At 42.6% G+C, this 23,866-nt stretch overlaps 2 protein-coding genes across 2 annotated transcripts in view; one reads left to right on the top strand and one right to left on the bottom strand.

Moving 5' to 3' along the window:
• LOC133976618 (ATP-binding cassette sub-family C member 4-like) overlaps positions 1 to 9,291 on the top strand; it is a 31,009-nt gene extending 21,718 nt beyond the window's left edge. Inside the window, exons 17-31 of the mRNA XM_062414869.1 lie at positions 18 to 55; positions 861 to 964; positions 1,056 to 1,202; positions 1,419 to 1,498; positions 3,550 to 3,700; positions 3,837 to 3,956; positions 4,045 to 4,155; positions 4,330 to 4,430; positions 6,064 to 6,255; positions 6,345 to 6,500; positions 6,864 to 6,953; positions 7,487 to 7,659; positions 8,069 to 8,174; positions 8,425 to 8,559; positions 8,649 to 9,291. Of these exons, the coding sequence (XP_062270853.1) occupies positions 18 to 55; positions 861 to 964; positions 1,056 to 1,202; positions 1,419 to 1,498; positions 3,550 to 3,700; positions 3,837 to 3,956; positions 4,045 to 4,155; positions 4,330 to 4,430; positions 6,064 to 6,255; positions 6,345 to 6,500; positions 6,864 to 6,953; positions 7,487 to 7,659; positions 8,069 to 8,174; positions 8,425 to 8,559; positions 8,649 to 8,738 (1,794 nt within the window). The 3' untranslated portion in view covers positions 8,739 to 9,291. The remainder of the gene's footprint in view (positions 1 to 17; positions 56 to 860; positions 965 to 1,055; positions 1,203 to 1,418; positions 1,499 to 3,549; positions 3,701 to 3,836; positions 3,957 to 4,044; positions 4,156 to 4,329; positions 4,431 to 6,063; positions 6,256 to 6,344; positions 6,501 to 6,863; positions 6,954 to 7,486; positions 7,660 to 8,068; positions 8,175 to 8,424; positions 8,560 to 8,648) is intronic.
• A 730-nt stretch (positions 9,292 to 10,021) lies between these two features.
• Positions 10,022 to 23,866, bottom strand: part of LOC133976616 (ATP-binding cassette sub-family C member 4-like) — a 22,639-nt gene continuing 8,794 nt past the window's right edge. Inside the window, exons 8-30 of the mRNA XM_062414864.1 lie at positions 21,914 to 22,163; positions 20,974 to 21,081; positions 20,702 to 20,791; positions 20,414 to 20,605; positions 18,809 to 18,903; positions 18,302 to 18,388; positions 16,798 to 16,894; positions 16,462 to 16,665; positions 16,100 to 16,237; positions 15,696 to 15,733; positions 15,454 to 15,578; positions 15,166 to 15,312; positions 14,831 to 14,910; positions 14,572 to 14,722; positions 14,338 to 14,457; positions 14,132 to 14,242; positions 13,297 to 13,397; positions 12,814 to 13,005; positions 12,575 to 12,730; positions 12,144 to 12,233; positions 11,885 to 12,057; positions 11,684 to 11,789; positions 10,022 to 11,394 (exon numbers count right to left, since the gene is read on the bottom strand). Of these exons, the coding sequence (XP_062270848.1) occupies positions 11,239 to 11,394; positions 11,684 to 11,789; positions 11,885 to 12,057; positions 12,144 to 12,233; positions 12,575 to 12,730; positions 12,814 to 13,005; positions 13,297 to 13,397; positions 14,132 to 14,242; positions 14,338 to 14,457; positions 14,572 to 14,722; positions 14,831 to 14,910; positions 15,166 to 15,312; positions 15,454 to 15,578; positions 15,696 to 15,733; positions 16,100 to 16,237; positions 16,462 to 16,665; positions 16,798 to 16,894; positions 18,302 to 18,388; positions 18,809 to 18,903; positions 20,414 to 20,605; positions 20,702 to 20,791; positions 20,974 to 21,081; positions 21,914 to 22,163 (3,007 nt within the window). The 3' untranslated portion in view covers positions 10,022 to 11,238. The remainder of the gene's footprint in view (positions 11,395 to 11,683; positions 11,790 to 11,884; positions 12,058 to 12,143; positions 12,234 to 12,574; positions 12,731 to 12,813; positions 13,006 to 13,296; positions 13,398 to 14,131; positions 14,243 to 14,337; positions 14,458 to 14,571; positions 14,723 to 14,830; positions 14,911 to 15,165; positions 15,313 to 15,453; positions 15,579 to 15,695; positions 15,734 to 16,099; positions 16,238 to 16,461; positions 16,666 to 16,797; positions 16,895 to 18,301; positions 18,389 to 18,808; positions 18,904 to 20,413; positions 20,606 to 20,701; positions 20,792 to 20,973; positions 21,082 to 21,913; positions 22,164 to 23,866) is intronic.

Genomic DNA, 23,866 nt, shown 5'->3' with positions numbered 1-23,866 from the left:
CCTGTGTTTCATCATAGGTGGCATACATCATGCAGGACTGGTGGCTGGCTCACTGGTACGTATAAAAGAACAGGAGGGACAACACCCACCAAGTTGTACATTTCCTGCTTCAACAATTGTAATCATGAAACAAAAAGACTTGTAGGTGATGATCATGCTTATACCATGGCCACTTGACAAAATGCCACCTTAAACCAAATTGTAAATGTTCATTGTGTGTCATTTACACACATGTTGATTTCTCTTCTAGGTTTGAAACATAATAAGATAAGAAACTTTATCAGTCCCCTATGGGAAATTTGTTTTGGGCACATAGTGCATAGCATTATACACAATGGACAACAGTACAATTACAATTACACAGAGACATAGTGGTAGACAACACAAGACAGAATTACATCAGCAACTGCTGTGGTTCAATAACTGGGGGTTAAACAATTGAAAGCAATCAGTAACAGATATATTATACTGATTGCCCTCAACCTCAAGAACACATCTTAGTGCTGCATTCTGCTACGTTATATTATACTGTTAAAGAGTAATTGGCATGTTACATTAGTGGCAAATCTAAATGACATGCATATATTTTACCAAAGACTGAATAGATAGTCATAAGTTGAAATAGTTGGTTACACACGTAACCGTCACTCTAAGCTCTTTAGCTGAGGCTCACTGTTACCATCTTTACCTTCAGTTTAATACCGGTGCTTTAATTTGGAGCTGCAAACAAACATGTTAATCCACACATTCCAACCAATCAGAATCTTCAGTAGCCATGGTATAATGTACATTAATCCTCAGTATTGGTATTGATGCATGCATGATTTTAAAAATACAGGTGTATTATTGTGACTTATCAGGGCTGACGAGCAAGAGAAACTCAGCGCCAACAGCACCATCATTGAAAGTGGACGTAACAACACCCAAGAGCTGAATACAGACTTCTACCTGGGTGTTTATGGAGGTAACGTCTGCTCCACAGATCAGCTGCACTGTTTTGCATTGTGTTCTACTTCAGAGGTGTAAAGAAGATCTCGTGCTGCTTGTTTTTACAGGTTTGACTGCAGCCACAGTTATTTTTGGCTTCTTCAGGAATATGCTGCTGTTCAACGTGCTGGTCAGATGTGCACAGGTGCTGCACAACCGCATGTTCAACTCAATACTCCGCACACACGTGCGCTTCTTTGACGTCAACCCTATTGGTAAGTTAAGTTGAAGCATTACATTTAGCTTATAAATATACTGTTGCGATGTGGTTTGAGTTGCTCTAGTAATGATTTCAAGAATGATTTCAGTGTTAAACTATGTGGGGAAAATACATTACGGATCAATTTACGATAGCAGAATATTCCGAAGGACACAAAATGCGACGAAGGTTCACGTTTTAAGTTCCTCGTTGTGTTTTTATCTCATTTCAGGAAGAGTTTTAAACAGGTTTTCAAAGGACATCGGCCTGCTGGACTCCAACATGCCGTGGACCTTTGTGGACGTCATTCAGGTGAGACACAGCAGCTCATAAAAGCCTCTACACTGACTCTAAAGAGTTAGTGAATCATTACTTGTTTATGTATGCGATCATTGCTGCCACAGAATGGAGTAAGGCTGAAACGATAACTCGAGTTATTCGAATAATCGGATTACAAAAAACGATCGAGGCATTTCAAATTCATTTCACTCGTTTATTTGACCCGCTCCGCTTGTGTTTTACACGGATGGTTGTTACTGATGCGCATCGCGTCACTCGCTATGTCGCGAAGCAGTTTACTAGAGAGCGAAAACTACAAAGTGCGTGCGGCATCTAGTCGGGGGCGACAAGGGGCGCGCACACACGCATACACCCAAACCGATTGGTTTTCTGTCGTTTATTTGCCCGTCAAGTCTTCTTTTTATAACGTCAACGTGTGGATCATTAAGCTTGTTTTTGTAGTTAGTGAACTATCAGTTTCTACCTGCTGAGAAGATCTCAGTCAGTCAGCCAGTCAGCAGTAGGAGATGAGGAGAGGAGCAGGGCAATCTAGTGCATTTAATAGTACGGTAGCCTAATGATGCAAACATTAAAATCAGTCACACTAAAAGTAAGTAAGTTCATATATTTGTTTCAGAGGGCATTGAAGTTAAATGCAATAAATGGGTTTAGTTTTGATTAAAACGATTGAATATTCAGACCAAATAGCCTTTGTCTAAGTTATAAATCTTAAATATGTCTTGTTTCAAAGTCATTTGACTTTACTGCATTATTATTTTCATGTATTTGTTTCAGAAGGTACTGAAGTTAAATGTAATAAGTGGGTTTAGTTTAAGAATAAAACCCACTTGATTGTTAATTTTCAGAGACATGCCTTTTTCTCATCTTTACTTTTGCCATTTAATAAGGCAAAATAATTTATTCGATTAATCGATGAAATAATCGATAGCTGCAGCCCTAGAATAGTCTTTGTGACTCTACTGTGAATATCTACAGAATGCTAAAACACTCATATATATATATATATATATATATAATATACTGTTTGAGTTTGTGACAGCAGTTAAATGTCAGTCTGAATAAACTTGGTCACAATGGAATTCTCACTAGGTTGCACTTAATAACATTTCTGTAACACAAGTGTGAATAATGTGAAAGTAAAACCTGCAGATTAAGGCTGCTCAATTCATCGAAACGAAACGATCTCAAAACTAATAAAATCGGGGGCAAACCATTTTTTGTCATTTTCCATTGTTGTATAGAAAGTCTGCAAATGTTGTTTCATCACTCAGCAGTCCTGCAAAGATCAAATATTCTGCAGATGACACCTGACGTTAATAATGCAACAATGAGATTTACAGTGTTTGTGTATTGCAGTAAATATAATGAGATTTAAACATTTTAAGAAAGTTTGTTCAATTTGGATCATTTAGAAATGTGGAACAATACTAGCTCGTGTCTTTACGTCAACAAAAAGTAACACAAACATGGATGAAGATACAGCAGCTAGTTTAGCAACAAAAGGGGCCAAAGAAAAGACTATTATGTGGTCCATGCTTGAATAATTGAAAAGAGGGTCAATACTTAAGCAAAAACAACCCAGAAGAAGCACTTGTAACAAAAGAGAAATACACGGGAACTCGTGCAATACCAGAAGTCCTTCATTTCCAAATAGTTTCTGACAAGTCATACAATCCGACAGCCAATTCAAACACTTGATATACAGCATGGGAACAAGCCGGAAGCACAACTCATCTACATTTTAACGTAATGAGAAAATGTATTGTGGGATTCGGTGAGAAGCAGAGTGAGCAATGTGCTCATTCATTAGAGCTTCAACTGTAATCTAAAACCCAAATGTCAAATGTATCAGTGATGCAGCCTGAGAGAGAACAGAAAACATGTTGTTTTCTTTACATTGTTCTCATACATTGGCTAGGGTTGTGCAGCAGTGAGATCATTCCTTATGAGCATCGTGGCTCTGTGTCACAGTCACGTCTGACCGAAGTCAGTAACGTTACATATTTCACGTCTAAAAAGACGAAGATGAGTTTTTAACGTGTCATTTATTTTTCCGTTAACAGTTATTCCTGCAGATTGTCGGCGTGGTCGCCGTGGCGGCCTCCGTGATCCCATGGATCCTCATCCCCGTGCTTCCCCTCCTCCTCTTCTTCCTCTACCTCCGTCGCTTCTTCCTTCGGACCTCCAGAGACATCAAACGTCTCGAGTCCACCAGTGAGTATCCCACAATGCGACATCGTGTCCCCGTACAGTACGCGGGCACGTCGATATTCTTATCAGCAATACAAACCGTAAAATCATTATCGTCCGCCGACACGTCTCATCCCCCTCCGCGTCGTCTTCCCCGCAGCTCGGAGTCCGGTCTTCTCCCACCTGTCTTCATCTCTTCAGGGTCTGTGGACGATCCGAGCCTTCGGAGCAGAGCGGCGGTTCCAGGAAGTCTTCGACGCCCATCAGGACCTGCACTCAGGTTGTCAGTCTCACCACTTAAATATTGACAGAGCACGCAGTGTAGAACACTTTAGCGTTTAACACATTGTTTCCCGGTTTTTGAACAGGGGCCTGGTTCCTGTTCCTGACCACGTCCCGCTGGTTCGCCGTCCGCCTCGACGGCATCTGCGCCATCTTTGTTACCATCACCACGTTTGGCTGCCTGCTGCTCAGAGACCGTGAGGATCTTTGATCTTATGTTAAACACTGACTCTGTACAGCTGTCCACCACTGTCTTATTTTAAAATCTCCACCAGGGGGCACCAGAGTTTAATATTTCTGTGGGATACCTGCGAAGTCGGATAAAAGCGAACGTCATTGTAAAATATCTATCTATGCATTTTTCCCGTCAGAGATGGAGGCTGGCTCTGTGGGATTGGCTCTGACATACTCTGTCACACTGATGGGAATGTTCCAGTGGGGCGTCAGGCAGAGCGCCGAGGTGGAGAACATGGTAAGATTTCGTCTTTGATTTTATTCACGACCGTCCAAAAATGTCTCGAGTAGTGTCGTCGACATGTATTAAAAAGGAAAGAGAACCACTGCACACTTTCTTCACTTGCTAAATAAAGATACTTTTGAATGTTTCAGTCACTGACTTTGTTCAGGTTTATACTGACAAATGGAAATGTACATCTTAAATACTAAATAGTTGAGTGATCAATTACCACAAACATTTCATTAGTGGCAACTAGGGCTGTCAGTCTACCTCTATAAACCCATTTGAATTTTCTTTATTATTTGTAAAAATTGAAATAATAGAATTTGTAATGAGCAGATCTAGTGTATTAATATTTACAATGTACTCCTATGCAGGTTTGTGTCGTCAACGTGGTTATTTGACATTCTGTCCACTAGAGGGCATCCCAACATTAGAGAAACAGGATATAGCTTTCAGCTACCTGCTCAGTAATAAACTGAGGCTGTAATGAGTAATCTCAACACATTCCTCTCTCATTGTTTCCTCTTTGCGCTCCGTTTACTGCATTAATAATATTTCAAACATCATTAGTGAGATGTGGTTTTAAAGGTCACTCGTATGTCAGCACAGCATGTCAATATTCAATATTAGTTATTTTTCAGTTTGATGTAAATCCAAAACAGTTCAACAAGTTATCAGAGGCGGTGATCTCTGTAGATGCGTCCGCTTCACTTTCTGCCATTTCTGTTGCGATGATACTTTATTGTTCAGATGTGACAAAAACATTTCACATGCAGGGAGGTCAAGATGAGAAGGTTGAGATTCGCTAACCTTAGCCAACACATTTCTATAAAACGACACATTAGAATAGTCATTTCAGCAGTTTTTATTTAATTTTGTAAAAATTCAAATTCCTTTAATTTGTTCCAACAGCCCCAGTGGCAACAGGGTGTAACTGAACTCGTCTTCCTTACTTGGACTTGAAATACAAATCAGTAGAGTAGCCAGAAAAATGTGCTCAATCATCTGACACAGCGTCAGTATCGCATTCCCAGTGTTCTAATCTGACCTGATATAAATTGATCGTTGTGACTTTGATACTAAAATCTTGTGATATTTTCTAATGTTCAGCCTGAGTGGAGCGAACACACAAGGGACAGTATCACAATAAGGACATCATATAACTTGAGCATAACATGGTTACATTTATATATCATTAAGGTCACGGAGATGAGTCGATGCATACCGAGTCAGGCAGGAGTGTAAGGAAAGGGCCAGAGAATGGAGAGAAAGACATCAGGGGAAAGTCACAGTATAGGCCTACATTCTATCATCACATTAACATCATTAGGGAAAATAGCGTGTATAAGATCAGTACTGTGTTTCATGTAAGAGGGCACAATAGAGAAGTCAACATACGTTATTTATTTCCATTTGTCAGCATAAACCTGAAGAAAGCGAGCGAAGCACTGTATTTCTTAAAATACGTGTATTGAGCGAGCGAAGACTGCCGGTGTTCTCTTACCTCTTGGATGTCATTCACATGTATTTGATATGATGTGTAACTGACATGACAGTGGTAGTAAACATATCAGGTTAAACAGTATATGAAGACCTGCAGCGAACTGTACTACAACTGTCTCTCCTGCATTACCTATGTTCTCAGATGACTTCAGTGGAGCGAGTAGTGGAGTACACCGACCTGGAGAGCGAAGCACCCTGGCAAACTCAGAAGCGCCCCCCTCCTGACTGGCCCAGCAAAGGCCTGGTGACCTTTGACCAGGTCAGCTTTTCCTACAGCGACGACGGAACTAAGGTGCTGCATAACCTGAAAGCCATGTTCAGACCCAGAGAAAAGGTAAGACACGTTTATCTCCACGGGACCAGATAGCGTTCGTTAAACACAATGTCAATCCCGAGCCGACGGCGTTCTGTCCCGTCCGTCAGGTCGGTATCGTGGGGAGGACGGGCGCGGGGAAGAGCTCCCTGGTGTCGGCTCTGTTCCGTCTGGCCGAGCCACGGGGAAAGATCTACATCGACGGCGTTCTCACCTCTGAGATCGGCCTCCACGACCTGCGCCAGAAGATGTCCATCATTCCTCAGGTACGCCGATCGCAACGCACGCACTACATCGGTTTGGTATTTTCCACACAAACAGCTCTTTGGTCTGTAGCAGCAAATCACCCATATTTTTAGTATTTTTTCCCCAATAAATGGTGAATTAGTTTGCTTTGTCATGTCAGTCTACAAAGAGCCAACTAACAAGCTTTTAGAAGTAGTTAATCCATCACAGAAAAGCCACCTGCTTTAATTTGACCACTTAATGATTTAATGTGTTCCTCTTTATCGCTTACAGGGACGAAATATTTGACCTTAACCTTAAAAATACCGAGTAGATTGATGTGTGGTTTGCGATTTAGAATAGAGCGGGTAGAATAACCTGCGGTGTGTCCCTGCCGTTGTCAGGACCCGGTGCTGTTTACCGGCTCTATGAGGAAGAACCTGGACCCTTTCAACCAACACACCGATGAAGAATTGTGGAATGCTCTGCAGGAAGTGAGTCACACACTTATCTACATCAACAGACAGTTACTAAAGGTTTTCCAATTAGGCCACGAAGTTCAGAAAAACTACGGCCGTAGAGACGATAATATCGGTAACGACTACAATTCTAGTAACGATATAACGGTTGTAATTACGATGAGTATTAATCAGACATGTTATATAATCCCCGCATCATGTCATCTTGTATTTGTTAGAAACCGTGCGGCTGTGAGATAGTGTTTTTAGCTTAATGTTTAATACAATAAAGTCCAATAATCCAACAGAGATAATATAAAAGCACCAGAGTGTTTTCTAGAAACAAACAACCAGAGAATAGTCTGTTTTGGTCAATGCAGTAAATGAAATGACTGACAAATAAATGCCTTCAGTCACACTGGTGCAAAAAAGTGTTGTGGCATTATGAGTACTCTACCCCACAAGCTTTCACACCTTCTAATGCTTCAGTCCTCACAGTCAGCCATAGATTTGTATTCAGTCGACCGTATATACTAACACGCATCCCTGTGCGTGTGTGTTTCCCGCAGGTGCAGCTGAAGTGCGTGGTGGAGGAGCTGCCCGGGAAGCTGGAGACAATTCTGGCCGAGTCGGGCTCCAACTTCAGCGTGGGCCAGAGGCAGCTGGTGTGTCTGGCCAGGGCCGTCCTGAGGAAGAACCGTATCCTCATCATCGACGAAGCCACGGCCAACGTGGACCCCAGGTACTACAGACATAGCTCACTTTACCTGTAGAGAGCTTTGTCCATTTCTTCCATTATTGAAGAAAAGGATGACAAATTGTGCACCTACAATCATGGCAAGTTCATAACAGGGTTTTTTTTTTTTTTTTTTTTAAACCAAAGTTGTAACACCTGCTTACTTTGTGTTCATGGAGGAAAAGAGTATATCCACTAAGGGCCAGATCTGAATCACCCTTAGCTGACCCAGAATATTATCCTTAACTTCTAATTGTACACATTAGCATAGCGGTGACACTAGAGGTTAATATACTGTATATTATGATAATGGCCATATTCTGCCTATTAGAAAAGTCTAAATAAATCCAATAGCAGTTTTGTTTGTTTGTTTATTCATGCGATTGTGACAGATGTTAATGTGCTTTGTGTGCAGAACAGATGAGCTGATCCAGAAAACCATACGGGACAAGTTCAGAGAATGCACCGTGCTGACAATCGCTCATCGACTCAACACCATCATAGACAGCGACCGCATACTGGCGAGTCCTCTCTACCTCACATCTGCGTTCAATACAGAGTTTGTTTTCGCCATCTTTATTGTAGATTGTGCAAACAAGCTGTCAAAAACGACATCGCCGTAGATGCGAATACAGCCGGTTAAACCGAGAAGCTCCGTTAAAGGGCCAGTCCACCAAATGTTATCTCCTCACTCTGGTACTTTTCTTGGGACAGTTATCGGTTTAGCGAAGTTGTAAAATGTGACACACACCTTACTCTGACCGTCTCCAGGTTCTGGACGCGGGAAGAATCCACGCCTACGACGAGCCGTACACCCTGCTGCAGGATCCAGATGGCATCTTTTCTAAAATGGTGCAGCAGACTGGCAAACAGGAGGCGGCAGCTTTACTAGAGGCAGCTAAACAGGTGGCCGTTAACTCTTTAAAAAGTCCTCGCGCACATATTACAACGCGAAACCTTTGCGACTCTTGAAAACATGTTTCTTTTCCCCCCAGGCTTACGAGAGCAGAAGCCGCTCCGACATGACGAACGGACACGCGGAAACCGCAGACGGAAACCTGGTCATCTTCGAGACGGCTCTGTGAGCTCGGGAAGGCTCGGACCGACCGTTTCGCCAGAGGGCCGCATCGAGTGCCTGAGGTGTGTGACGAAGCACAAAGGCCTACGATAGAAAGCTCTAATCCACTCCAGTCGAGGAGATGAACTGCACTGGCTCCGGCCTCATTTGCCCGAGCCACATAGGTGCACATTACGCTGCGAGATTGGAAATCACCGCTGTAAAAACTGTTGACATAGATACTATATTTATTTTCTATGCTTTGTATTTATCACATGTTAAAATGCTGCTCTGTACACCGATGCCTTGAAATTGTAAACGACCACATAAACCTTAAAACGACAAGTGCCTTGTTTCAGATTTGCAGCAGTTTGTACATGTTTAATTTAACAACGCGATAACGTATTTACACATATCTCTATCCAAAGTTGCCTTTGTACACTAACGGACGGGAACAATCCGACGCGTACGGAGGTTTCCCATTGGATTACCTTTACATAACTCGACGATAAAGAAAACATAAACACAGCCCTTTGCCCCGAGCAGCCGGGGTTGTGCCATTTTCTGGGTGAATCCATGTATCGGCGAGGCGGTTGGCACGACCAGAAACGAAGTCTGCCCGGTTAACCGCAGATTGACAATTTGTGGGTGACTTTGAAGTTGTAGAGATGTGGTAGTGGCACATTGTGTACAGTTGCTGACAAATGTCTTGTCAGTTATCCATTGTGTAGAAACAACAGCTTATACCTTGGCTTTTAATTCATCCATTGGTTTTAGGAACGGCTCATACGAAAGCTAAAACCCTCCCAAGTTGTGTTTAATATAGTAAAATAAATGTGCTTGAATGAAGAAAGATTGATCATTTAATGAACACAGAAAGGTGTGATTTTGGCAAGACAAAAGTTTTGTGGCCTACAGAGAGTAATGTGAAAACGGAACAAATAATTGACTTGAAATGCCACGTTGTTTTAATTGCCTTTTGTTTAGTGCTGGTTTCTGGGCAGCGATTTGACCACGGAGTCCATTTTGAGACAGCATTCTACAAACTGTCGTGGTAGACATGCAGTTGTCTTGTGGGGTCTGCCGGACCCGGGCTTGTCAAAAACATCTCCAGTCTGTTCAAATGTTTTGTACTTGATGCTGAGACACATTGAAGGTGTCAGCCAGTGGTTTTCAGCGTGTTGATAATCAACGCTGGGGTGTCAGGGTGAATTTTAGGCATGTTGGCAGAGGTCAAGTTGCTGTTGAGGTCTGGTGTGCTGGGGTTTTTCTTACACACACACACACACACACACACACACACACACACACACACACACACACACTGTAAGATAATTCCTGGATAAGTTAACTTTAGTAACTTTTAAAGTAAGAGACCGAGAACAGAAGAAGCGGAACAGCCAACTGGGATCTTTAATGAAGATGCAATGAACACGGCATACAACAAGGAAAACTATTGACGCCAGGCTATTTATACTAGTGGTTTGGCATTTTGTGTGTGCCAGGTGAAGGTGACCTGGCGTGTCCAACTAAGATGTGGTTTGCTAACACTTGTGACATCCCAAAAGCGGTACAAGTATTGACCTGTTGTCTTGCTAATACACCACTAATTGAATGATTGAGCACAGGTGAGGCTGTAATCTAGGATTGGGTGCATCAAGGCGCAAGACTTTTGTCTTTGCAAAAAGTGACCGAGTGAGATTTACAATGTTAGAAAAGCAAAACATTCATTTAAAAGCTGGTGGGATTGAAATGAGCCATTTGTTGTAAAAAACAATTTGAGGGGAACTTACGATCAGGTTGTACCCAAGCGCCAAGAGTGAGAGATGCCACATGGACAATAGGTTAGCCTCGTTCGGTGTCCTTCCTTGCTTGCTGGCTTGCCTCAGGGAGCAGAGTGAAAAGGAAGATGTCGTTCGGTCGACGTGCCTTTACGCAATGCCGCTTTCTGGTTTGTTCCAAACTTCCGCCGAGTGAAAGCACCCTGTGCTTTCACTCTGAAAACGCCTTATGTAGGGACGACTCTCCACAGCTGTACGCTATCACCACTGATTGATTGACCACGCCCACACCCAGTGACCCTAATACCCTAATATGGTCCTTCCTTCCTTCCTTCCTTCCTTCCTTTTGTCCACACATTACAACAGAACACTATCCAAAGTTGCCTTTGTTCAGATACGTCTTATTGCATAAGATGAATGATAATCACATTATACATATTCCTGTTATATTGACTTTATTTGAACAGAGGTGGACTGTGTTGAGTTACATGCAATTCATTGTTCAAATCTACATGTTAAACCCATTCTTTCCACTTGTACATTTGGTTTTTTTCAAATACTGTATGCCGTGATGGCTTGTTATCTTATGCAATTCAACATTTCTGACAAGAATAAAAGAATCGTACAAAAATGATGCCGATTGACGTTTTTCACTGTTTCCATAACTTAAGTAGCTTTTGTCACAGATTTGCATCTTCCAAGTCTTAAAACAGAAATGACACTTACTCCCGATCCACTTTTCAGACGTTAGTCGTGCGTATCGCACGTCGCCTTTCTTGCCGACTCCAGCAGGGCCGCCGCCTCCGTCGGGCCGGTCTGTTGCACCATCTTGTAGAAAGCCCCTTCCGTTTGCAGCAGAGTGAAGGGACGGTCCAACTCCTGGATGCCTCCGCTGTCCAGTACCTTACAGAAAGACCGACAATTACCATCGGTCAAATGGTTCCGCTTACAGGAATGTGTCTCTGTGACGTTGATGCAGGCAAAGCATTCTCGCATACCACCACTCAGACTAAAACAACCAGTAGTAACATGAATATAGTAACATGAACCAGAAAGCAGTTACCTCACTTTGTTAAACTGTAGCAAGCTAAATGTATTTACATGGAGTAGAGAGTTAAGCTACAACTGAACAATGTCAAAATTATCTTTACACGTTACATGAAATTTCCCCCAGACGGAATAGAGGACTCACCAGTATGCGGTCGCTGTCTATGATGGTATTGAGTCGATGAGCGATTGTCAGCACGGTGCATTCTCTGAACTTATCTCGTATGGTTTTCTGGATCAGCTCATCTGTTCTGCACGCACAACAACAACAAAAAACAAGTCGTCGCAGAAGTGTGTTTAACGCTACAAATACTGTTGCCGGTCAAGTGAGCTGTGTCCGTAGTACCTGGGGTCCACGTTGGCCGTGGCTTCGTCGACGACGAGGATACGGTTCTTCCTCAGGACGGCCCTGGCCAGACACACCAGCTGCCTCTGGCCCACGCTGAAGTTGGAGCCCGACTCGGCCAGAACCGTCTCCAGCTTCCCGGGCAGCTCCTCCACCACGCACTTCAGCTGCACCTGCGGTGAACACGGAGACCGGGTCAGGGAAGAGTGCGCACGCGTGCGACGACGTGAGCTCGTGAGTGTGCCGTTTGGATACTCGCCTCGTCCAGCGCTATCCACAGGGCTTCGTCGGTGTGTTGGTCGAAAGGGTCCAGGTTCTTTCTCACGGTGTCGGTAAACAGCACGGGGTCCTGGAGTTGAGAACAAGATAGACTTTTACATTTAAAATATTTCCCAAACTGCAAAATTATATATGACATGTTGCTTTATGTTTTACCTATGAATATACTTTTTTATAATCTTTTTATAATCTGACCACGTAACCTTCTTAAATAATACAATTGACCAGTACTGCCGGTTTAGTTGTCGTCCCACAGTGACGTCGACTAAACTAAATGTTGGATTGATATTTGTTAGCGTGAGACTCGCTGATATGGGAAAAAGTACATTCGTTGGCTGTTCCTTTATGTTTTACAAAACCAAAAACATTTTACTCAAAACCGATTTAGTGCATGTGTTGCGATCGGCGTACCTGAGGAATGATGGACATCTTCCGGCGCAGGTCGTGGAGGCCGATCTCAGAGGTGAGAACGCCGTCGATGTAGATCTTTCCCTGTGGCTCGGCCAGACGGAACAGAGCCGACACCAGGGAGCTCTTCCCCGCTCCCGTCCTCCCCACAATGCCGACCTGACAGACGGGAGAGCCAGAGAAACGATGACCGAGCGCTCGTTCTAGTGTGGCTTTGGATTGCGTTCAAAAAGCAGACTCACCTTCTCGCTGGGTCGGAAGGTGGCGCTGATGTCTTTGAGGACCAGCGGTCCGTCGGGGCCATAGGACAGGTTTACGCGGTCGAAGGTCAACAGGCCTCGGTTCGGCCAATCGGGAGGAGGACGCTTCTCGGTTTCCCAGGGGGCTTCGCTCTTTAGCTCTGTGTACTCCACTACTCTCTCCACTGATGTCATCTGAAGAAACAAGAGGATTCCAGTTAGCTCATCTTGTTTCCTTGTGTCCTCGCACAAACGTGACTCCTTTTCCTGCTCTCTACACTATACAGGCTCATCCTAAAAACACCAACATACTGTGTCTTCTGTTTCCACAATTATCACTTTGACTTCCAACATTCATTTGGTATTCCTTAATCACAGGCAGCTGGACTTGTACTCAGCAGCATCATCATCATCATCATCATCATCATCATCAGTTATGTACCCAGTTATGTGACGGTCAGAGCCTCGTCACCAAACGCTACTCACCATGTTCTCCAACTCGGCGCTCTGCCTCACCGTCCACTGGAAGTTTCCTACCAGTGTGACAGCATAGGTCAGCATCAGCCCCACCTCTCCAGCCTCCAGCCCTAATAAACACAGACACACACACACACACACACACTGACCTGATTAACAGCTCCAGCTCCTCTCTCAAAAAACCTTCCATCCAGGTTCAATTAATATTAGACTAGTATATTTCATTATTCAATGGGACGTGTCCAGTTTATTACAGTGCTATGTCGAGTAATATCGCAGTATGTCTCGACAATTCAATATATGGGAGATAAAAGAATAGCGCCAATGTTTTAAAGAGCAACACTGTTCTAGGGAAAGCCAAACCGCTATGTTGTCTTGATTTATACAAGTAAGGCTTTTTCATTCTAACAGGAGAAATTACAGTATGACAGTTTCACTCTTCAACAGTAAAAACTATATTAAGAAAGAGGTGCAATAATTCAACAAGTTTCGTTTTCAACCTCAAATAGGTCAAAGATTTAAATGGGGACCGGTCCGACGCATTAGTTTAACGAGGATATATTTGCTTTTTTGCCAGATAATTCTGGAACAAGTGAAAACCCCAAACTGATTACATTGGCCATAAAGCCACCGGTGGAATCTAAGGAACTGAAGCGGTTGTCATTTGTAATTCATTATGCAGGAGGTTTTTAGATTACATTTTAATGCAGCTGATATCTAATAAATGTTTGACCGTATGCGGCCGCTTTACCGGGACGATGGCGTTTCGCAATCGCGGGATATAACGGTCGAAACAATCTCCCGTTACAGTAATAAGCCTGAGAAGATGACAGACGGTTCATACCGTCTCTGAGTAAGAGGCAGCCAAATGTTGCAGTGGTGAGAAATATGGAGCAAATGCTGTCCAGGCGCAGTGCAAACCAGCGGGAGGTCATCAGGAACAGAAACCACGCCTCTGAGACAAGAATCAAGAACAATAACAATCGTTATTCAATTTTTCTTTGGCGGTTGCAAACTTCGCATCAAATGTCAGGTGAAAAGGATAAACACCTGAATGTGTGTCCTGATATGCATCGAAGGCTTTCTTCAGTCTTTCCTCGGCTCTGAAGGCTCTGATCGTCCACAGACCCTGAAGAGACGAAGACAGATGGGAGAAGACTGGACTCCTAGCTGCGGGGCAGACGACACAGAGGATGACATGACTTTTACGTTTTCAAAAAGCTCGGTTTAAATCTTCGTCTCGTGGCCGACGAGGCGTAATTAGGCAACAATGCACAAACGTACATATGGACTCCAGACGTTTGATGTCTCGTGAAGTGTTGAGGTAGAAACGCCGCAGGTACAGGAAGATAAAGAGCAGAGGAATGACAGCGATGAGTATGTGAGGAATGACTGAGGCGGCCACTGCAACCACGCCGACATTCTGTAAAAATAACTGGAACAAAACAAACATGTCACTCAGAGATATATGTTGACAAAAGACATCTTGTCGATCGCCGGCGACGACTGCGTATACGGTAGTCTTAATCTGAGGTATCCTCACTTGATAAAAGTCCACAAAGGTGAGTGGTAACATGGAGTCCATCAGGCCGATGTCTTTGGAGAACCTGTTAAGAATTCTTCCTACGACACAGGAAAAAGCAAAGTCGGTTAGATGAATACTCGCTGCTCCGAGAGCCGAAGCTCACGTAAACGTTAACGTCTTGTGAAACCGGCACTAAATGTCTTCGGATCGGCCCCGTGCAACTGAGTGACGTAAATCGTTTAGAAGCTAGAGGCAGCCTGGTTTATCCCCACATTAGAAAACAACCAAAAAAAGGACCTTGGGATTGTTTTTAGGTGGCTTTTAACCCCAACTAAGTTCTGACCAGGACTCACCGATGGGGTTGACGTCAAAGAAGTGAACGGGCGTGCGAAGAATGGCGCCAAACATGCTGTTGTGGAGTCTCTGTGCCGAGCGCACCAACCGATGAAAGATGACTAAACTCCTGGCGTAGCCGAAGATGACTGCAGCTGCTGTAAAACCTAAAAGCCAAAACCCAGACACTTCTTTAGATCGTTACGGTTCCTATATGTTCAAGTAGTAGGACGAGTGTTACTCGGCGATGGACTTTATAAACATTATCGAAAAAACACTTACAAACATATAAGAATAGACAGGCTCACCTGAATAAATGCCCAGGTAAAATGTGAGACTCGACTCTCGATCTATGAGAGTCACGTTGTGAGCGTTATTTTTTACAGTGACATCACTGGTTGTGCTGTTGAAAAACTCATGTCCTCCTCTGGCCCTGTGAGTTGAATAGATAAACACATCAGAGCAGGCTCGCGGAAAAAGATCAGACATTACTCGGCTACAAAAATACATATACTGTTTTAAACAAAGCCCATATGGATAAAATGCTCACCAGTATACCAGCCACCAGTCCTGCCCAATATATGCAACCTATGTATGGAAAACAAACAATTAACCCACATATACAAACATATTACATTGTTAGATGTATATTAATAATAAGACTAAGAATATGTGAGGCTATGCTTAGTCACAGAGGTACTTTGTTCTGAATGCTACCGTGCTAGTGCTAACAGCTGTGTAGTAGTAAACGTTCGCCGTGGTTACGTCTTAGTTAAGTGTGTTAACGCTCGTGTCCGTTACGGTCATAATTACTAATCCGTTAGCTTATTTTTCACACCTGGTGGAGTGGGCATCTTTTAGCAGATCTCTACCTTTGAACAAACTCCTCACTTTTCCTGTTTAAATGAAGCCTGTATTCATGTACGGTGTTAGTGGGACTGAGCCCTGGATTACCTCAGCTATGACACTGAGCAGGACTATAGCCAACAAGAGCAGAACATGACCGCCTGCAGTGAAGTACTTGAGGTAAATGTGGCGGCTGACGTTTCCTACGACTCGAGTCTCCTCTGACATGGAACGAACTGCTTCGACCTGTAAAAACAAGTTAGAATTCAGTCAAATACTTGACGTGCGGTCCTAAACTCGTGCTGGTCTAAATGTAAGTTGTGGTATATGAACGGACCGGGGACAAACTCGCATCAAAGAAAATGACAAAGAATAGAGAGGGGGAAATGTACAGAATGCATTTATAATACTAAACTAAATGTAACACTTGTGCTGTAATCTTGATTTATGGATCTTGAAGATGTACCTACAGGAAGCTTGCAGTTGCTCTCAGGCGGGAGGAGGCTGCTGTGAGAACAGTGTGAGCGATTGGTCCTCTGGCTGTGTAACGACAGCTTGTCTGGCTCGGCCGATGGAGACCGCTGCTCCGGCTCCTCCTCGCTTCTCAGCATGGACGCGATGTCTAGGCCGGAACGCTGCAGCTCATTGTAGGTGCCCTGGGCCATGATATGACCCTAGGAGATACACAGAGGAAAAAAATGTCTGTGGTATTGCTTCGTGGTGTAAAGAAGCTGTTCTACTTTCGGTATGTAGATGGAATATAACAATAAGCGCAGGATTTATTAAAATATAGAGGGAGCGCAAACCTCCCTGAGGACGAGGATCTGGTCGGCCCCCCTTAGATGTTGCATCTGGTGGGTAACCAGGATACGACACTTGTTCTTCAGCAGACCGCAGATGCACCTGGTCGTGAACGCAGAGGCAGACGTTAAAACTTTAGTACGCGGTGTGTCAAGTGTTAAAGTCCATTTGAGAAGCTTGTGCAAACAGCTCATCTAAATCATTCAAATTAACTGTTTCATATTATAAAGTGTGTTTGTCTTTTTGTATTTAATTGCCAAAACCATATATGACAATTGGTGTGTAGTACATACTGTATAGAACAGGGTTATTCAATTCAAATACACCGAGGTCCGATTTGTGAACATTTTCTCAAGTGAAGGTCCAGATCGTCGTAATGTCGGTGTTATTTTTCAGTAACTACAAGTAGCATTGTAGTTCCATCGTCAGCATGTGTGTCTAGTGGCTAGATTGTAGACCGTCAAATAAATACAGTAGAATTAATGTATTAGTATTTACATTCAACTTGTGGGATTCAAATAAATAATACAAATAATAAAATCATTCTTCTATCAAATTGATGGGAAAATACAAATGTCTTATTCATTTTATGTTCCTATAACCAGTTATACTAATGTCTTATATCCATTGATTGTACTTTTATATTACAATATGTAGTAGAATGGTTAGCGTGACTATTTTTTGACTATAGTAAATGATTTAAAGTGTATGCATTATACCTTGAAGCTAAAAGGTTAAAGAAGCAGTAGATTTCCAAGCCTGTGTTTGTGAACTGTTTTGACTAAGAGAATGTGAAGGTCGCGGAGAGAAGGAACGGGATGGTCCAGAGAAGAAACAGCCCAGCACCTGGTGCCCCGATAACGTTTTGGACGAGAATCGTTTGTTTCTTTTGTCGAGTATAAAACCGGCTCGTCGGGACTGCCCCGGTGAGCGTTTTTCTATATGACCCGTCGGGGATGGTTGTGTATTTTTGATCTGCTCCTTCTTGCAAGAATTAAAAGTAACTTGACTTTTGAACTTGGTCTTTGCCTCAGTCTTGTATTACATTTTTCTATCACAAATAAAGATGGTTATTTCAAATAAACTGCATTACAGAAGGTTTTTGATTGTGCTTCTTAGTTATTTGTTTTAGAAAAATACAAAAGAATCCGTTTTACTTTTAAACATAAACGATAAATTTGATGTCTTTATAACAAAACATCAACGCGTTAAATCTTTTCTCCGTGTGTATCTCACGAACGGTCGAGTCCCTCCGCATGTCTGAATTGCACAGATTCGATTGGCCGATAAGCGTAACGTGAGAACGTTTGCTATGCGCGGTGGTCCGTCGGTGTCCGAGGCCGCTCCGCTTTTACCGTGATGACTGGAGAAGCTGCGCCCGTTAAAATAGAAAAGCTCCTCGATATTTCGTCGGTCGCAGGTCTGGGTCCGGATCCAGACCGCGGCCTGCCTATTACTGACCTCTGGTGAATTATTGTCTGGATTTGGGACACAAAAATAATCACTCACTGTTCAAAAAGGTATTTCCCAACCTCAGCATCAACAGCACTTAAAGGATCATCCAAGAGGTAGATGTCTGCTTCCTGATACACAGCCCTGAAAACACACACACACATTTCCCACTTTACTGTGTGGAGTGTTACACCGCAAGGCACAAGACTATAGACAAAACTGTTTATTAAGACAGACTGAAGAGTACGGTTTAGACCTGCTCTATGTGTAAAGTGCCTTGAGATGACTCTGTTGTGTTTTGGCGCTATACAAATAAAAATTGATTGATTGATTGATTGATTGATTGATTGATTGATTGACTAATAATCTCAGTAAGATACTTTAGTAAAATCAACATTTGTCTCCAATTTGTAGCAAGAAAAACATCATTTGTGTATAACCTGGAGGCTGAAGCCTTCAAATGCAACCTAACATGTTGCTACTTGTAGCCCCTGAGGCTTCCAACTTTGATAAGCAGCCAATATACAATACATTTTTCTGCACATTTTGTACCCATCCTCTTACCGTGCCAGGCTGATTCGAGTTTTCTGTCCGCCGCTAAGCGTGGCTCCTTTGTCCCCGATCGGTGTCTGGTCTCCGTCTGGGAGCAGCTCCAAGTCCTGCGCTCAAAGACGAGAAGGTTTACATTAAATACAGTTGAGAATATGAGACGGTTTCTGTCGCTTCATAATGTATAGGTATATGTTTGAGTAAAAAGAAAATGATGAACAAAGTACTAACAACATTTCTCCCAAATTCCAAATCTAAATATTTATTCATTTAGTCATTTATTTGCAGAAAATGACAAATGCTCAAAATAACCAAAAAGATGCAGTCCTTTCAGACCTCAAATAGCGCAAAGAAAACAAGTTCATATTCATTGAGAAACAACAATACTAATGTGTTAACTTAGGAAGCGTTCAGAAATTAATATTTGGTGGAATAACCCTGATTTTTAATCACAGCTTTCATGCGTCTTGGCATGCTCTCCACCAGTCTGTCACACTGGTTTTGGGTGACCTTATGCCACTCCAAAAATTCAAGCAGTTCAGCTTTGTTTGATGGCTTGTGACCATCCATCTTCCTCTTGATTACATTCCAGAGGTTTTCAATGGGGTTCGGGTCTGGAGATTGGGCTGGCCGTGACAGGGTCTCGATCTGGTGGTCCTCCGTCCACATCTTGACTGACCTAGCTGTGTGACATGGAGCATTGTCCTCAAAAACCAGTCCTCGGAGTTGGGGAACATTGCCGGAGCAGAAGGAAGCAAGTTTTCTTCCAGGATAACCTTGGAGGTGGCTTGAGTCATGCGTCCTTCGCAAAGACTAATCGGCCCGATTCCAGCCTTGACGAAGCGTCCCCGGATCGTCGCCGATCCTCCGCCCAATTTCACAGTGGGTGCAAGACACTGTGGCTTGTACGCCTCTCCGGGTCTCCGTCTAACCGTTAGACGACCCGGTGTCGGGCAAAGCTGAAAATTGGACTCGTCGGAGGAGATGACCTTACTCCAGTCCTCTATGGTCCAATCCTTATGGTCTTTTGCAAACTTCGGCCTGGCTTTTCTTTGATTCTGATTGATGAAAACTTTTTTTTCAACTGTTTTGGCATGGTCAATAGTTGTTTTTTTTGTATTCCAATTACTTTTTAGCACTATTTTTTTGCCATCCAGCTGGTCCTATTGAAAGAGGATAGTGATGACCACAGCAGTGTTTTTTTTATACTTTTCCTCGTTAAATAAGATTCATCTAATCTAATCAGAACCTCATTAAGTAGAATAAGGTGTGCTTGTGTTTGAATTCAACTGATACTGGAATGGAATGGCTGTCATACTTGTAGAGATGCTGATTTTAGAAACATTTGCAGTGGTCTCTTCATTTTTTCCAGAGCTGTATGTATATATATATATATATATATATATATATATATATATATATATATATATATATATATAATATATATATAATATATATATATATATATATATATATATATAATATATATATATATATATATATAATGTTTAGCTGATTTTGTAGATCTGTTGACAAGCACAAACACAATATGGCCAGCAGCAGGTGTGTTCTATCACCTGAAAGCCTGATGGTAGCTGTGCAGCCATATTAATATCTCACCTTCTTCAGAGCGCAGGCTGCGATGACTCTCTCGTACCTCTGGAGGTTCAGCTCTCTCCCGAACAGGATGTTACTGCGGATGGTTCCGGGGAACACCCAGGGCTGCTGGGACGCGTAGGCGAGCTGCCCTCTGACCCTTAGCGTTCCGGTGTCGTGAGGCAGCTCTCCCAGGATAGCGCTCAGCAGGGACGACTGGTGGGAACATGGATGTTACGGACATGTGAAACACGTGGGCTGTAATCCCTGAACCGTTCGCGTCGGCCGAGCCCGTTTATACGGCGTACTGACCTTTCCTGACCCGACTTGTCCGATAACAGCCAGTAGTTGGTTTGACTGCGCGTTGACGGAGACGTTCTGCAGAGATGGAGCATCCAAACTCTGAAAGAAGAGAAAAAAAAAAAAAAAAGATAATACCCTCCGGCAATAACTTGCGTTACTTAACATATTTGGCATTTGATGGCATTATGGCATTATTAAGTGTATGTTTAAGACTTGCGGCACAGAAAATTAGCACGAGTGTGTCCTTTACAATGATATTACAACACTGTATGAAATCTCACCTTATCCCAGTAGCAGCTCAGCTTCTCAATCTCAATATTGGTTTCCTTCTTTTTCTCCAAAGCAAAAGCAAAGTTTTTTCTGTCAACCTCTTCCAGCAGGAGGAAACTCTGAGGGGGTTAATGGACACACATAGATTTACACTAATCGCTATTATCAAAACCCATACGGTATACAGTCGTCTGTATACCGCATAAGGTACACTTTGCAGGATGTATCGTCGCCACAAAATAATAAGAAAATACCGCAGTCTATTTAGATACGTACGCTGCCACGTACTGCTAGTGGATCGTAAGTGATGAATGATAGGGATTCTTTTTGGATGAGTCTATGCATTGTATTGGGTTTTTTGTTTTTTAATAAAATCCTGTATAGTAAACCTTGGACTATATCAATTATTCACTAAGACTAATTTGTGAAATGCCTTACATTTCATTTAAACATCCATTGTGCCAGGAGTTTCCTGGGAGTCATTTACAAAACAGCTTATGAAATGTGTTATTTAACGTTCGGCCAGATGTGTCCTCCCATGTGCTGAGCAGGAGTTGACTAAAAGGTCAGGCATACATTTCAGTCTCTCTCCTTTCAGGTCACGTTTAGTTTCCCCCGAGGTAGTCGAATTCCATTCTACGCTAATGGCTTTTTCAGACCTATAGCTTGATTGTTTGGTCCGCGGCAGGCGATAAATTGTTACGATGTAGCGTGCGGACTTTGGTACGGTTCGGTTTCTCGTACGCGTATTTCTAAACGAACCAAAATACGTAATGACTACTCCTCGTGGGTCGCTTTGGTGACTTTGGTGTTTATGTCCTTTGTTTTCCTCTTTTGTTAACAACCTGCACAGAAAAATCTAATTAAAAGTTTTGCTGCAAGCCACATTTCAGACAGAATATATAGAAATATAAAACAGCTGCTGTAATACATACGAGAAAACAGATTTACCTTAATCCTGCAAATGCTGACCAAAGTCTCAGACAACTTCTCCACGGCCAGGGGAAAGAACAGGGTGAGTGTGAGCTTGATGGTGCCGTAGAGAGACACGGTGACAAACACAACGCTGGCGGTGATGGTGTTGCCCAGGAGAGCGTAGAGGGTGAAGGTAACAAAGACTATGATCTTACTGCTGGCAAAGAAGGAGGCCATGTTGAGTCCTCGTAGGTAGGAGCTACGCATAATCTGAATGATTTCTTCCCTGGGAACAGACAGCAAATGTAGAATATGAGCGTGTCAAGTATTCATTCTGCAATAGTGCACTAGGACACATTGAGCAACACATAACATCCAGTGTTCTAGTGACATTTCTTAGTCCTTTTTCATTAGTATTGTAACCCAGCTATCAAAACCTTTTCAGTCACATGTGATTAGTGGATATTTTGCTTCTTTTTTAGAACAATGAAAAAATGAGTAGTATTATGTTAGTGGTATGGCTCTTCGGATGGCTGACAGGGTTCATCCCAGAAGCACCGCCGGCAGTCGGCTCGTTTGTCTGGTTTGTGTTTTTAAAAAATGTTAAATATGCAAATCTTTATACCTGCTGGCAATAGCATTTAGCTTCAAGCACTGTTCTGCCTGTCCCTCACAGAGCAGTCCAGTCATGTTCCATGTAACAGGTATGGACTAAACAGGAAAGATTCAAAGCAAAAATTGAATCCGAATGCAGAGTATTAGCGGCAAAGAATCGGAAGACGTTTCTCATGTATTGGAGATTCTGAGAGGACTACGTGCTTTTTGCTGTAAATTCTCAGAGATATAAAAGTTATTATTTTTATATAAAAGATTCTGAGAGGACTACGTGCTTTTTGCTGTAAATTCTCAGAGATATAAAAGTTATTACTTTTATATCTGAAGCGGCACATACGTTCAACTTTCAATAAGTAGAGCGAGAGAGAGAGAGAGAGAGAGAGCGAGAGAGAGAGAGAGAGAGAGAGCGAGAGAGAGAGCGAGAGAGAGCGTGAGACAGAGACAGAGAGAGAGAAAAGGCTTCAGCATCCTATTTAATGTTTAGCTGATTGTGATATAAATGTGTCTCTCTGTTCTTGTGTAAGAGCAGACCAAAGTCCCCATTACAGTCAGAGGTGAATGAGCAGCCAGGTCGACGTGCCGTGCCTCGAACTATCCTGGAGATAAAGACAACTTTTCCTTAACTGAAAAAAACCAAACAAACAAAACAAAAAAAAAAACCCAGTAAAATGTGTTGTTATTTTACTGTTAAATATTATACACGTGTTGTTTTTGGTTATTGATTACTTTACGGCCGTTTTCTAGGAATCAAAGTTTCTTAGAGAAGAGTGATCGGCAGACCAAAGTCCACATTTTAGTTTCTTAGAAAAGAGTGATGAGTAACTAAGGATGTCTTATGAAGTGTGTCAAAGTAATCGTTTAGTTAAATACTTCAGTCTGGCTTTTGAGCTTTGAGGAGAGCGACTTCACAACATTTAATAGTTTCCATCATTGGCATCCATTGTGTTTAACTGAATTCAAGCTGATGACAGCAACACACTTTTAAAAGCCACCTAATGAAATTACAATATTTCAAAGTCAAACAATCAGTCTTGTGTGTTGTTGTGTCTTGGGGCTGATGTATTAACTACAAGTGAAACTGTGTAAAGGAGTACGTAACAAAAGTGAGCAAAAAAATGCTAGAAATGAACAAATCAAAGCTGCGTGGCTATTGAGCAATCCTCTTAGACCACCTCAGCAATAACGAATGTGGTTAATTCTCAAAAGTTACTTTAATTGGAATAATCCCTGTGCGCTCTGGAGGGCCCCTTGAATCCAGCTTTAAAAAAGACACTGTGACTGACTCCTATTTGAATATCGTACTGTGAAGAGTTCTTTAGAGGAACCAGGATGGGGATAATTCCATTCATGTTAAGTAATGATGTGTTTGACTAC

This window comes from Scomber scombrus, chromosome 24 (assembly GCF_963691925.1).
Source record: "Scomber scombrus chromosome 24, fScoSco1.1, whole genome shotgun sequence".
Taxonomy (NCBI): Eukaryota; Metazoa; Chordata; class Actinopteri; order Scombriformes; family Scombridae; genus Scomber; species Scomber scombrus.
Note: the sequence above shows the minus strand (reverse complement) of the source record. Positions and strands in the feature narration are given on the sequence as shown.